Below are 14,765 nucleotides of genomic sequence, written 5' to 3' on the forward strand. Positions count from 1 at the left end.
CCTGCTGTTCATGCTCTCATTAACCTCTCACACAAACGGGAAAAACGACTACTAACACTGTCTTAGACTGACGGGGAAAAACATGACGGAACATTAATGGGGTGGCTTTTGTGATGAGTGTGTGTGTGTGTGTGTGTGTGTGTTTGGCTCAGATTAGTGTATATAACACTTGAATGAATGCTAATTTCTTCATCTGATATGATCTGGATTAGAAAATGTAGAATCAGATACGATGCAAAAATGATATATATTGCATAATTCCCTTCTGGCTGTAGCTGACAAAACATTAGAAGACAATTATCTTTAATTGTCAAACAATTCCTTTTCCCGCTACTATTTAGTGTAAAAAGACATGATATAATGCTTTAATAGACATTAACCAGTACTTTTTACCATGTGAATTAAGCCATAGTTTCATTGACCATAGTTAAAGTTTTTTTTCTTTAAGTGTATTTTCTTCGTTTCCTTTGGAATTATTTGACACTTTAAAGCTTTAACTCATAAAAATATGATTTATTTACCAAATTTACCATGATTTCCACCGTTGTTCACATGTAACATGTAGACAGTGACGGTGTGTGTGTATATGTGTGTGTGTGTGTGTGTGTGTGTGTATTCATGTTCTCATGCATTTTAATGGGTTAACAAGGTGATGCTGCATTTTTTTCCTCCTTGCTGCATTTTTACCCTCTGCTTTTTGTCTGTTTTCTTTCCCACTTTCTTTACGGCATGGTGTGTGTGTGTGTGTGTGTGTGTGGGGCCTCGTGCATGTGTCCTCCTCTTCCTCCTCCTCTTCCTCTGCTCCTGCCTGTGCCTGTCTGCCTGACTAGGGCGAGGGAATCACTATGCCTACTACGCATATCGGCACCACGAAGGTAAAACATCCACCCACATCTTCTCTGTGTCTGTTGCAATGGCTGATGGGAGATGTCGGGGGGGGGGGGAGTCGCGGTTTCCCCCGCTTAATGTCGTACGATATTTTAGTTTTTTCGTTGTTTCTTAGAAACAAACAGAGAGGATTTTAGAGTTAAAATATTCAAATATTCCAATTTTAGGCAAAATCAACGTTCTAATTCTAGATTTTAACAATTGATGTTTACATACAAACCCATAAATATGCATAAATATTCAAATCTCAAAATCTGATGTGTGCATTAATGTGAATCTTTTAAGTGGTTTTTGGTTCTACTGAAACTGAATCATTTTGGACAACATCATTTCTTGGTTTTGTGTAATTTTATAGCCCAAATGAATTGAATTAACGGTCAATTAACTAATTATTTTTTCTATCTCCTAATATTCTTTTGATCTAGATAAACCAGATAAACCTTTTCTACGACTTTTATTTAAAACAGTCATAAATCTTGAAGGAAAAAAGCTGTAAAATTTGCTGCAAATGAATTTTTTCACGACCCCTAAAAAACAAAATCTAACCAGGACCCAGTTTCAGGTTAAAGTGACTCCATGATGTCACTGTGTGTTTATTTCTCGGTTGTAGGAGGAGTTTTCCCGTCAGCCTCGTTACATCAGCTGATTGATTGATTGATTGACTGTTGTTTTAAAAGGTGGTTTGAGGTTTTTCTCGCTCATTAAATGTTAAAGAAGTCACAGAAACAAACAAAAACCGTCTTTTAAAAGGTTGGTGCATGAAATGAAAACAACATTTTCTTCAGTTGAACTAATTTGCTGCTTTGCTTTTACTAAACTCCTTTAAACTAATAATCAATAACTGCTCTGCAGCCACACTCTGTTTTTTTGCTGCGCGAGCAGCGACCGTGACAGAAAAACACCGTTTCTTTATTTGTATTGACTTTAAATGTTCTCATGCTGCTCGTCGACAGAAAAGTGAGAGGGTGAACGTGTACGACTTTGATTTGGTTATTGATTAGTTTGTTGTTGTTGTTGTTGTTTATCCTCTGTCGTCGTGCTGAATGTGAGAATGTGTTTGTGTTTGTGCAGACGGCTCCGACTCGCGAGACAAACCAAAGCTTTACCGGCTTCAGTACAGCATCACTGAGGTCGGCTCCGACTGCACAGATGACGGAGCCATACAGGTGAACACACACACACACACACACACTTTAAACACTATTTAAATGTTTAGTGACACATATATATGTATTCATTTCATTGATTGTGTCGTTTAAATGTTGTGTTTTAAAGAGACAAAATGAACACAAAAACCAGGACCGTGCAAAGGTTCTCGGTCACGTTTAGACGTGTTGTTTTAGTAATGAATATATAAATAAATACTCTGTAATTATTTCACAATCACATCCAGGAAACACAAGAAACATGTTTGCAGTTTTAACTTAATAACAACATTTTTCAGCTTATTTTAGATTAAACATCTTAAGAGTATTTTCCTGTGGAGGGCAGTATTGTACCTCTCAGTGTACATTCTACTGGAAATTATTAGGAGATTAATTCTTCTACTACTTTGTCTTCTTCATCTACTACTTCTTCATCTACTACTTGTGCCTTGAAGAAGACAAAGTAGTAGTACTTTGTCTTCTTCTAATATTACTTCTACTTCATCTACTACTATATCTTCTTCTTCTACTTCATCTACTACTTCTTCATCTTCTACTTTATCTTCTTCTTCAACTTCATCTACTACTTCTTCAACTACTACTTCTACTACTTTGTCTTCTTCTTTTACTACATCCACTTCATCTACTACTTCTACTACGTTGTCTTCTTCTACTACTTCTCATTCTACTACTTCTTCTACTTCTACTATTTCTACTTCTTTGGACTTTCGCCATGAGGCATCATCTTCCTCCATCTTGGACGTCCATGAAAAGTTCCAGAAAAAAACCCTGTCATTTAGCAGTCAAACAAAAAAAAAGCATCTTTTCCCCACCCGCCCCTGCACTGCTGGCGTATACACACAAACGCTCCCTAAGCGTCTTATAGATTTGCTTGAACAGAGCCTGTTTATAAATTACACACTGCAGCTTTAACACATGTGTTCAAACTCATGTGATTTCACTGACGGCAGCTTTAACGCCGCACTAAATGTTATTTATTTGTAAAAACTCTTGTCGTTGACGTTGTTGTTGTCGTTGTTGCGTGTGCAGCTGCTAGGTCCGGGGATCCTTCCCCACCACTGTAACCTGATGCACAGCGAGGGCATGGTGACGGTGACGCCGCACGGCCCCGACGCCGACACCTTCGTCGACGGGCAGCGGATCGCCGAGACGACGGTGCTGCGCCCGGGCTCCACCCTCCAGTTTGGCTCCGCACATGTGTTCAAGTTCGTCGACCCGATGTTCGACCAGGGCGGCAAGAGGGAGCCGGCGGCCATGATGAGGAGCCGACACAAGTCCGGGTGAGTCAGACCTCTTCATGTTTCTCCTCCAGACAGCGAGGCTTTTTCTCTCTGTAGAAAAAGGGAGGAGAGGGTGAGGTTTGCAGTTGGCAGGCGGAGTAAAAGATGAAGGAGGGAGGAGGGATGAAATGAGAGGAGAGCAAAGAGAGCGGAGGTCTAGGGTTGTGGCAGACGAGCCGCCCTCTAATCCGATCAACATGGTGTTGGGTGTGGCCTCCTGCCGTCGTTTCACACACACACACACACACACACACACACACACACACACACAAGAGGAGAGAGACTCGGCAGATAAACGAGAGAAATGAAAAGTACGTGAGAACTTCAGGAGAAAATTGAAATGGACTGGACCTGTGATGATTCAATGGATGACTAATGACGGAAAAGGAGGGAGGTGTGTGTGTTTAAGTAAGTGAGTGAGTGAGTGAATGAGCTTTAATTCGCTGCTGTTTGTTTCTACGACTGGATAAACAGGTTTGACCAAACCCTTTTAAAGTCTAAATTTCAAGTCATTTCACTTTGTGATGCTTTCTGCAACTGAAACTATGTGTAAAACATTTCTGCGTCAGAATAGGAATAAAAAAAAGCACTGAGTGTCTTAAATTTATATTAGATCAATCATTTACTTTTTTACTTTTTGTAGTAGTTTAACACCAGTTTGATCGACACCAAGTGGTTTAAATAAATAAACTGTGTTTGATTGGTCTCTAATTCACTAAATTGATTGACATTATGACAGGGACTGTAACAAAGTAGAGTCAGACTGTCACATGTTCCTCCTCAGGACCTGGAATAGCAAATTTAACATTTACTGAGCATTGGAGTGACATGTTTCAGGTCTACTCCTACATGTATGCTCTTAGTCGGACTAACATACCTGGATAATGCTCTTCATAGTCCGATTACTCCTGCATGTATACTCTTAGTCGGACTAACATACCTGGATAATGCTCTTCATAGTCCGATTACTCCTACATGTATGCTCTTAGTCGGACTAACATACCTGGATAATGCTCTTCATAGTCCAATTACTCCTGCATGTATACTCTTAGTCGGACTAACATACCTGGATAATGCTCTTCATAGTCCGATTACTCCTACATGTATGCTCTTAGTCGGACTAACATACCTGGATAATGCTCTTCATAGTCCGATTACTCCTACATGTATGCTCTTAGTCGGACTAACATACCTGGATAATGCTCTTCATAGTCCGATTACTCCTGCATGTATACTCTTAGTCGGACTAACATACCTGGATAATGCTCTTCATAGTCCGATTACTCCTACATGTATGCTCTTAGTCGGACTAACATACCTGGATAATGCTCTTCATAGTCCAATTACTCCTGTATGTATACTCTTAGTCGGACTAACATACCTGGATAATGCTCTTCATAGTCCGATTACTCCTACATGTATGCTCTTAGTCGGACTAACATACCTGGATAATGCTCTTCATAGTCCGATTACTCCTACATGTATGCTCTTAGTCGGACTAACATACCTGGATAATGCTCTTCATAGTCCGATTACTCCTACATGTATGCTCTTAGTCGGACTAACATACCTGGATAATGCTCTTCATAGTCCGATTACTCCTACATGTATGCTCTTAGTCGGACTAACATACCTGGATAATGCTCTTCATAGTCCAGTTACTCCTGCATGTATACTCTTAGTCGGACTAACATATCTGGGTAATTTGATTCATAGTCCGATTACTCCTGCATGTATACTCTTAGTCGGACTAGAGTCAGACTTGTCGTTCTGTGCATGCACCAACATAGCCTCACCAGGTTTTGACCCGGAAGTAGAAGGAGACGACGTGTAAACTGGTGGCATATTTCTTCGGACAACAGGACAATCGAAAGAGCTGTGCTCCATCTCGTTTTTATCACGATTAACACGTACAACAGGTGCGAAACATACAGCACCACAGTACGGTCCATCTCTCAGAAATACATCGTTTTTCTTCTCCGCATTTACACTCAGACTCTGCAAGTTGTCCAATTGCCTGTCTTAGTCAGACTATGGCCTTAGCTTGATGAAACTGTACTTGTAAACGTACTGCGTGTCTTTGAGGTGCTGCTGTACCTCACGTAGCTGCAGACTCTCAGTCACAGACGCTGTCGGTAGTTGAGTTGGTACAAAGTTGGATGACGACTCTGCTCAGTGACATTCACCTCATGTGTCTTCTTAGTCTCTTAATTTATTGTCCTCAGCCTGGAATCTGACATCTTTTTTCTTCTTAATCAGAGTCAAACTTCTGTCGAGCTGAGCTGGTGGTGACGACACATCAGACGCGATGTTTCTGACTTTTAAAAGCCACAGTTTTGGCATTAAAAACAAAAGTCTGAGCTTTTTGATTTGGCAGTTGAACGGATGATCGTGAAGCCAATGAGAGTTCAGAGCATTAATCTGCTCCCTCTCCCAGCTTAGTTTGGACCATCACCAACGTTTAATGAGAAAAACAACCCGGGGAATCTGGAAGGACATGCATAATCTGTGCCTCTGTTTACTGTCATTCCCTATTTTTTTTTTTTACTTTTAAGGAGACATGTGATTCTAAAAAAAAAAAAAAACACTCAAAGAAACTCAGAAATTCAAAATAAATGCTATGATAGCTACAATGTCCTGGTTGGTGTGCCTCGATTAACTCACTGTGACCACGCAGCATTTGTTGAATCAAAAGAAAACAAGTTTGTTTTAATCCGTGGAGACGAGCTCACAGCGACCAACCAGCTGTGGACGAATAATGTTCTTCTTTAAAGTTTACGCATCTTTGGATTAACATAGAAGAATGAAGATGAGAACAAAGGGAAAACTACCAAGGGTTGTAAAGAGACTGAGGAGCTGAGAAAGCAGGAGAACTTTGAACTGCGATGAAGAACTTCAAGCTGCCGGTAAATTAAGAAGAAGAGAAGAAGAAGAAGAGCACATGAGAGGATGTTATGAAAAGAATTAAAGAAGATTTATGGTGCGTTCCATTTAGATCAGAGGTTGGACATCACCTCCAACGTTCCTTTTGAGGAGTTGTGACAACATATAAGTTTCATTAAGAATAAATGTCTCTGTGCTCAGAGGAAGATTCAGGTCGGATAGTGTAATTTTCAGGTCATGGAGGGTCATTCAGTGCTGTTCTGGTGGTTTTGCTGTTCGCCTTCACAATTCCCTGTAAGCCGTCTTTTTTGTTTTTGTCTGCTTTAAGAGACTCGTGGCAGCAGATGAGGCAAAAAAACAAGACGTTAAAACTTTGAAGCTTATGATAAAAATACAACAGTTTTCACTGCTCTTTTGACTTTTGACAGTTTTGACTTCTGGTTGAGTTTGTGAGTTTGCGCTGTGGTCAAAGGAAGGCCAGCCCTCAACTTGGAAATCACGAATTTCGACACAAACTGGAACGTACCTTTAGCTGCACCTTGTCTGACTCACTTTTCTGTCGGTGTCAGTGCCGTCACGCTGTCAATCAGACGTCTCAAACGTGTTTTTTTACTTACAATATCGCGTTCCACTTTTATTTTGAAATTCTGTGAAACAAATATTGTTGTTACGATGTCATGAGGAGCTAATTTTAAGCTCATATCACCCACTTTTACCGAACAGCGAAAAAGTCTTCCTCCTCTTCCTGCTGGTGATAGTTTACATGATGATAATGATGTTTTCTGTCAGTGATGGAGCACAGATGCTCTGTAGATCAGTGCTGCTGTTGTTCTGTGTGTTTGACATCGATGTCCTCCTGTCACATGGGGCGTTAAAGCAGACGCCCCGGCTTTGAAACAACGGTTGTCACTTTTAATTACTGTCTCTCTCACACACACACACACGTGCACACACATGCACACACATGCACACACACTCTGCTGTTCGCTCACTTCTGTCAGGAAGAACTCCTGCCTGACGTCTCTACATCTAATTATGCTGTTATGTAAGCGTGCGTTTGTGTTTATACAGCAAACGATCCGTCTGCTTGTATTAGAAATGACATTACTGCTTCTCCGACAGGAGCTCGCTCTCTCTCTCTCTCCCTCTCCCCTCTCTCTCTCTCTTTCCCTCTCTTTCTCTCTCTCTCTTCCCCTCCCTCTTCCTGAGAATCTGATAAGTGTGTGTGTGAAAACAGTTCCGTCCTCTAACTGTTGGCGTGTCCTTTCAGCAGCAGCGTACCTGAAACCACCTTTGACCTTCAAGGAGACGTCCACAGTGGAGCCGCCCTGCCCACCAGCAAGGTAACACACACACACACACGCACGCACAAACACGCACGCACACACACCCAGGCAGCTTCTTTTAAAAAGATTTCAGTGTTTTTAAGGCAGTTTTTTTTGCCACTAACCTGCAAGGAAGTCAAGTGAAAATGAAGGTGTGACTTAAAGAGAGAGACGCTCGCTTCATGTTAGTATTTACATTAGATTATTATTATTTATTTTTTCTACATCATAACCTCTGTGTAAAAATGTGGGATTCACCGCTCAGAGTTTGCTCTCGCTCTCTGCGTTCAGTAAACAGCCTGGGTTCCCACGTTGCAAAAATGTTTTCCAGGCCTGGAAAAAAAGGTTTTTGAATGAAGTGAGAGAGGAGCAGCTGAGCGCACAATATGTTGTGCGCCCTGTAAAGTCCAGTCCTGTTTTGGTCCTGACCGAGCATCTGCGAAAGACTCTGATATGATATACGTTTTCTGTTGTCTGAGTTCATACAGTAGTTGTTTAAACACGACATAAAAGCAGTTTAAACCGTTTTAGTTCTGGAATCAACACTGATCTGATTAAGTGACTCTTATAATAAGTTAAAATAAGTGTTTTTTTATATTTACTCTAAAATAAAGTTGCACTGTTTCATGCAGTGACATTTACATGTTTTAGAGATACGAGGGAAAAAGAGAGAACTCACTTGGAAATTTGTCTCTTCACAGATACAGTAGATTTGGAGAATCACAAGTTTATAAAAAAACAACAAAAAACTAACAAGACGAAAATAACAGTTTAATCTGCTTTTTTTGAATCAATGTACAGTATGTTTGTTTTTTATCCATATGTCGGTGTTGCTTTCTATATTAATTACATTATGAACATATTTCTAATATTAAATGATTCAAAATATTCCTTGCGACTGAAACATGCGGTGACTTCTTGCTCATTAGTGTCTGTTTGTTATACTTTAAACCTAATGTGTGTTAACTTTTGTGCACTGCCATTTTATTGAAGTATTAAAGTATTGAAGTATTAAGTATAAAAATTAAGAAAATCAAAGCAGAAACTACATACATTTCCTACATTCTCTGGTAAATAACGTACGACGTAAACGGTTAAAATAGAGACACACACACGTATGGAGAGCACAGATCAAAGATGGACGAGTTTAAAGACATCAGAGGAAGAAGAACAAAGGAAAAAGAGAAGGAGAAGGAGGAGCCGACAAGCGAGCAACGAGGAAATGATGGAAACTACTATGATAAAACATTACAATTTTAAGCATCTTAAAATGGTGATGTCAAAGAATCTGCTGCTTTATCTCCTCAGCAAGGTACGCACACAAAAGTCTGAGGCTTTAATATGTTTATTAAAATTATAAAACATTATGTTGAAAAAGTGAGAGAGAAAGCGACTCAGTGATTCTTGGAGCTGTATTTCTAGCGTTTGAATTATGTAACTGTTATAAACATACACATTAAAGTGTGACTGAAGACCTCGTCTGACAGTAGTCATTACGCTGTTTGTGCCGTTTCTCCGGCTAAAATTAGCTCTCGTGTGCAGTGAACAGTAAAAAAAACCCAACAAAAATCATGTGTGTGTGTATGTGTGTTTCTTCTGTTCAGAGCTCAGGAAAACTGGAGATGGAGAGAGGAATGGTCAAACCCATGATCAGAGGAGAGCAGCAGGACAACAGGTCAGACACACACACACACGCTCGTCCTCTTCTTCCTCCAGCATGTCCTCGTCTTTCTTCTCGTCCTCATGGTGTTTTATTGCGTCTCTTATAAAGGTCTCAGGACAGCTCAGCCGACAGGACAGAGATGACTCTTCCAGCCAGCATCGAGTTCAGAGAAAACTGTGAGTATCAATCATTATTTTCACTTTGACTCTCTGAGTCTGTGAACCAGTTAACGACCTGGAAACTAAACTATCGAACCCAGGGGTTCTGCTGCACAAAAACATGCGTCGAGTTAGATTTTCAACCTTCAAATAATCTGTGGTCTTCAGGAGTATTTTGATGCTACGTGAATTTTAGAACAGGGTGAAACAGGTCTGCGTCTCCTGCGTGGGCACTTAGGAAACTTGTAGGGTTCCTGTGGGCCTTGAAATTCTTTGAAAGTATGTGAATTAGACACTTGAAACTGTGTTTTTATTGTGAAAAATGAACATAAATCACTCTCGGTGTCTTTAAAACGTCTTCTAAATGTTGGCTTTTTGATGTGTTTGATGAAACCTGACGTTTCACACGTCCTCCTCTTGTTGCTCCAGGCTCTCCGAGTCGGTTTCCGTGTCTCGGTAACACCTGTGTTTGTTGACTGTCTTGTGCTCAGGGCATTTATGTGTCTCTGTGTGTGTCTGTGTGTATATTTGTTATTGTATGATGACTCACGTGTGTTTGAACAGCCAAAGCAGCGTTTTCTGATCATTGGTCATAGAGACATGACGGCAGAAAACCACACACTCAGAAGTCTCTGCGACCGCGGATGTGAAATGTGGACATTTTTTAACATTTTTGACATTTTATGGACCAAAAATCTGAACAATAAACCGTTTCCGCTCAACTTACTAAACCCCCGCTTTAACTTACTTCAGACGAGCCTGAATCATCGCTCACGTTCTCGTTGTTTTACTCCGGTAACCTTGTGTGCGTGATGATGACGTGCTTCTGTGTGTTTTTCTCCACCACAGCTGAAGATACCTTCCTGTCGGCCATCATCAACTACACCAACAGCTCCACGGTCCACTTCAAACTGTCTCCCACGTACGTGCTGTACATGGCCTGTCGCTACGTCCTGTCGCCGACGTACCGGCCGGACATGTCGGCGTCGGAGCGCACGCACAAGGTCATTGCCATCGTGAACAAGATGGTGAGCATGATGGAGGGCGTCATCCAGGTCAGTACTTTTTTAACACTCTTTTTAACGTGTCGAGCCACTCCTCCTCCTCCTCCTGCACCCGATGCTGCTTCTGTTTGTGTTGAAAATGTGCGTTTTTTTTGCTCCACATTAACTGAATCCTTACAACACGTGCGTAGCTGTGTGTGTTGTGTGTGTTTGCACGTTTGTTTTTATTGCAGCGTTCTCTCTCCACAGTCGCCTCCCTCTGTTGCCGGTCACACTTGACGTCTCTTTTGTTTGTTCTTCCCATTCGTGTTTTTTGCTTCTTGTTTGTGTAGAGCGGTGCATCATCTGCATAGAGACACATTCATTTTACTCAAAATAGGCCAGGAAATGAACGGAAACCTTTTTATTTAAACTCAATCACACATTGAACTTAAAAAGAAAGATTCTTTATCATATTAGGGATTTAAAATTAGTGATTTAACATCTCTTATGTTGATATAAATTATGTTTTTTGGGCATTTTTTGTCATGTTCATTTTCAATTTGCGGTCGTCTGTGACTCACAGCAACACATTTCTATATGTGTTTCTTTGCAATACAAAGTTCTTCTTCTTATAAGTTCTGGCAGGCTTGTACATTTAGAGTTTGAAGCCTGTAATCATAGTTCACATCCCAGAAAACCAGCTGTATCTGTAAATAAAATATTATGTCATTTTAAATTGTTTAACCAATAATTTCCAATAAATGTTTAAGAAATGTATCAAAAATTAATTTTTATGCACATTATTTGAAAATGGGGAACCCCAAACAATATTTGTTTTTTTTTAACGTTCTATTTTAGTAAGTGTGGAAACCACGGTGCAACCAGCAGGAGAACGTTTCCGTTTTTTGGTTCCCTCAACGCTTAGGGAACGTTAGACTCTTGGACCTAAACCTGAGGGAACGTTAGACTCCTGGACCTAAACCTGAGGGAACGTTAGACTCTTGGACCTAAACCTGAGGGAACGTTAGACTCCTGTACCTAAACCTGAGGGAACGTTAGACTCCTGTACCTAACCCTGAGGGAACGTTAGACTCCTGTACCTAACCCTGAGGGAACGTTAGACTCCTGTACCTAACCCTGAGGGAACGTTAGACTCCTGTACCTAACCCTGAGGGAACGTTAGACTCCTGGACCTAACCCTGAGGGAACGTTAGACTCCTGTACCTAACCCTGAGGGAACGTTAGACTCCTGTACCTAACCCTGAGGAAACGTTAGACTCCTGTACCTAACCCTGAGGGAACGTTAGACTCATGTACCTAACCCTGAGGGAACGTTAGACTCCTTTAACTAACCCTGAGGGAACGTTCCAGAAACGTTGGTTTGGTTGTGACTAACCTTAGGAGAACCTTCCAGAACCTTTCTTTAAATGTTGTGTTTTCATAGGGTCGTCCCTTTTGGAATGAAAACAATCGTATCTCATGAGTCCCGGAAGGTGATATGTTGCCGTGTTAATATCCAAAAGTCTAAAAAGCGACAATGTGACGTCAACAGAATCAGTTTTTTCATCAAAGCTCAAAGTCCTTCGACTCTCTCCTTCACCAAACGTGCAAAATCAGTCATTTTGTACGAGAAGTGAAGAGGAAACGGCAAAAAAGTTGGCGCATGATGCTTTTTATTAGCCTTATTATTAAAGCTGCATGTCCCCAATGAGACTAATTGTCCCTCCACACACAGGACAACGCCGCTGCTGTAACTGTTGGCTGTGCAGTGTTTGACTTTCATTGGTACAAAACTACAAGCATGGTTTTCCTCTCTTTTCATTTGATGAGTCCAGCAGACAGACAGACAGACGTCTAATGTGACTAAAACGATGCGGTTGTGCCGTGTATGCAGAGACACGGACGATTAATCTGCCTCAAAACGTGTAAATGTACCAAGCAAACTTTAAAAACTAAAGTAGTAAAAAGCTGTGATAAATTGAACAGGCAAATGTTTTCTGTTTTTTCTGTCGACCTGCATCACTTTTGTTCTTGAACATGGCTTTACACTGTGAACCATGACGTGTGTGTGTGTGTGTATGTGTGTGTTACATAGCTGTGTCCATACTGTAGCTGTTGACGTGTTTTCTCTCTGTCCTGTGAACGTGTCCTCCTCCTCCTCCTCCTTCCTCTTCTTCCTTCATCCAGGAGATCCGTGATGGGGATCAGGTAGGAGAGCACATTAGCACACCATGATACGGCTGCTGCAGACCCGTCTGCCTCCTTCACTCACTCTCTTTCTCTACCTCACATTCACTCTGTCTCTCTCTCCGTCTCTGTGTCATGGTTTTAGGGTGACGTGCATCAGATTACTAATGTAAATCATAATTTTGGCAAGATTTAACGGCTAATCTAAGTCACAAAACCTAAAATGAAACTCATTCCGAGTGATAATTCCTACTGATTTTAGGGATGAAATAAAATGGAATTAAAGTGGCTCGTAACCCTGTCTTCCTCATATTTTGATAATCATCAATGTTGCACTTATGAAACGATGAATTAAAAACTTGAAAAATCTCTCCAAATATTCTTAGAATATCAAGGAATGTTTAGTCTAACCATTTGTTTGGATGTTTTAAGCATTGTTGCATAGATACATCTTTATTTTTGTCCATGATTAGGCGTGAGCATTGCAGGGAAACGAGATGAGTGTGCCACGATTACATTGATATCATGATTCTTTAAAAATGCATGGAAAGTCAATCGTATGACGATAATTCATGATAATTCATGATAAATCATGATATCTATTTAAATTAAGAATATAAAAAATACTCCCTTTAAAGCTAAAATATATCATTTGGAGCAAACCTTCTTTACAGCGACCCACTGTTTTTAAACGATCACAATAAAAGCCATATCTGTGAACCATGGTGTCATTTTGAATTGGTAAACAAATAATTTCCAAGAGATGTTTTGATAAACTAAGTGAAACCTCATTTTTATGCATGTTATTTGAAAAAAATAAAAAATGCTTGTTGTGGAAAGGTTGTGAAAATTCAACAAAAATAACTCCCTGTGGCCTATTTGTGGGTCCGGACCCAGTGTTTGGAATAAAAACAGTCATATTTTATTGATGATGTCGCCCAAACCAAATCTCTCTCTCTCTCTCTCTCTCTCTCTCTCTCTCCCTCTCCCCCCCCACACTCCCTCTCTCCTCTCTCTCTCTCTCTCTGTGCTTCCTTCACTGTTGTTGCTGCTGCTTGTTTTTTTCCTCACCTCTAACAGAAACGTTCAGACACGTTGACATTAACGCGTCTTTGCCCACAGCTGGAAAAACTAAGCAACAACAGCAACATCTACCACCACTAATTCCATTCAGCTTCCTGCTGGAGCCGCCTGGTACTAAACAAACAAACAAACAAACAAACAAACAGACAGAGCCAAACCAAAGCTGTCACTCTTTTCCATCGTTGCTCCATCTTTAATCCTGGCATCCATTTTGTCTTCTTCTTCTTCTTTGCTTCTTCCTACTCAACAGTGTGGACGAGAGACGGGCGGCGTCCCTGCGTCCCTGCGTCCTCCTCCACCGCGCTCTGCTTCATTTGTCTGTTTGGACATTGTTTTGTATTCACATCATCTGTGTTTTTATTAATGCCACCTTTTATTTTTTGGCTCCATCTCTTTTTATTATTCTCTGCCTGTTCTGAAAAAGATGTTTTGGTTTTATTTTGTTTTTTTTAACGTTTTCAAGGCGGGGATAGATGAGTGCAGGGGGGCGTGGACTTTGTGCCGCTCCTCCCTCTGTGATTGGTGGTGTTATTAACCAATCAGCTCCTCAGACACTGAGCTCTGGCCTCTGCTGTGATCTCAACACCAGAGAACTTTGACTTTCTTTAGACTGTGGACTGACGTGTAGTTGGGGATGTTTCGCCGATATTAGCCAAAAATGACTGGATCTGATGTCAGAAAACAGCTAGCTAAGATAAGATCAAGTATCAATGCGAGGTAGCTTCACCCGCTGGTTTGCGAACTTTAATTTTTGAGTACTTGACAGGTTTAAGTACTGAAATAATACGCATAATCTCACATTGTCTATATTTAGACCGATTTGTACGCCGCTTTATCGGGTATTCGTAAACAAATATTCACAAAATGGAAATCAGGAAGACATGAAACCTGCATTTGAGACCCAAGTCGCGCTTTTCTGACATTTATAAATTACGTGAGAAGTGGTTTATTAGGGTCGCCCCCTGATGGCCACTCAAGAGAATACAGATTTCAGACACTTCCTCATTGGCTGCATTTTTTTTTTTAGATGAGACGGGGAAAACTAACTCCGCTATTTATTCATGTATAGTATACGGCTCAGATAATTAGCTTTACACATTTGAAAAGTCATGAAAGTCTACATCCTCTAAAAAAAAAGCAAACAAT

The 14,765-nt window shown here is 40.7% G+C and overlaps 1 protein-coding gene across 32 annotated transcripts in view; it reads left to right on the top strand.

The window, feature by feature from the left end:
• afdna (afadin, adherens junction formation factor a) overlaps positions 1-14,765 on the top strand; it is a 104,636-nt gene that overhangs the window by 45,019 nt on the left and 44,852 nt on the right. For 17 of the 32 annotated variants that reach the window (XM_058613788.1, XM_058613787.1, XM_058613783.1 and 14 more), the window contains exons 9-16: positions 831-875; positions 1,960-2,054; positions 3,084-3,334; positions 7,488-7,560; positions 9,147-9,217; positions 9,314-9,381; positions 10,213-10,418; positions 12,537-12,557. In XM_058613788.1, coding sequence (XP_058469771.1) covers positions 831-875; positions 1,960-2,054; positions 3,084-3,334; positions 7,488-7,560; positions 9,147-9,217; positions 9,314-9,381; positions 10,213-10,418; positions 12,537-12,557 — 830 coding nt within the window. The remainder of the gene's footprint in view (positions 1-830; positions 876-1,959; positions 2,055-3,083; positions 3,335-7,487; positions 7,561-9,146; positions 9,218-9,313; positions 9,382-10,212; positions 10,419-12,536; positions 12,558-14,765) is intronic. The other 15 variants (XM_058613803.1, XM_058613781.1, XM_058613804.1 and 12 more) reach the window with 7 other exon arrangements.

The sequence above is a fragment of the Solea solea genome, chromosome 17, assembly GCF_958295425.1.
Source record: "Solea solea chromosome 17, fSolSol10.1, whole genome shotgun sequence".
Classification (NCBI taxonomy): domain Eukaryota; kingdom Metazoa; phylum Chordata; class Actinopteri; order Pleuronectiformes; family Soleidae; genus Solea; species Solea solea.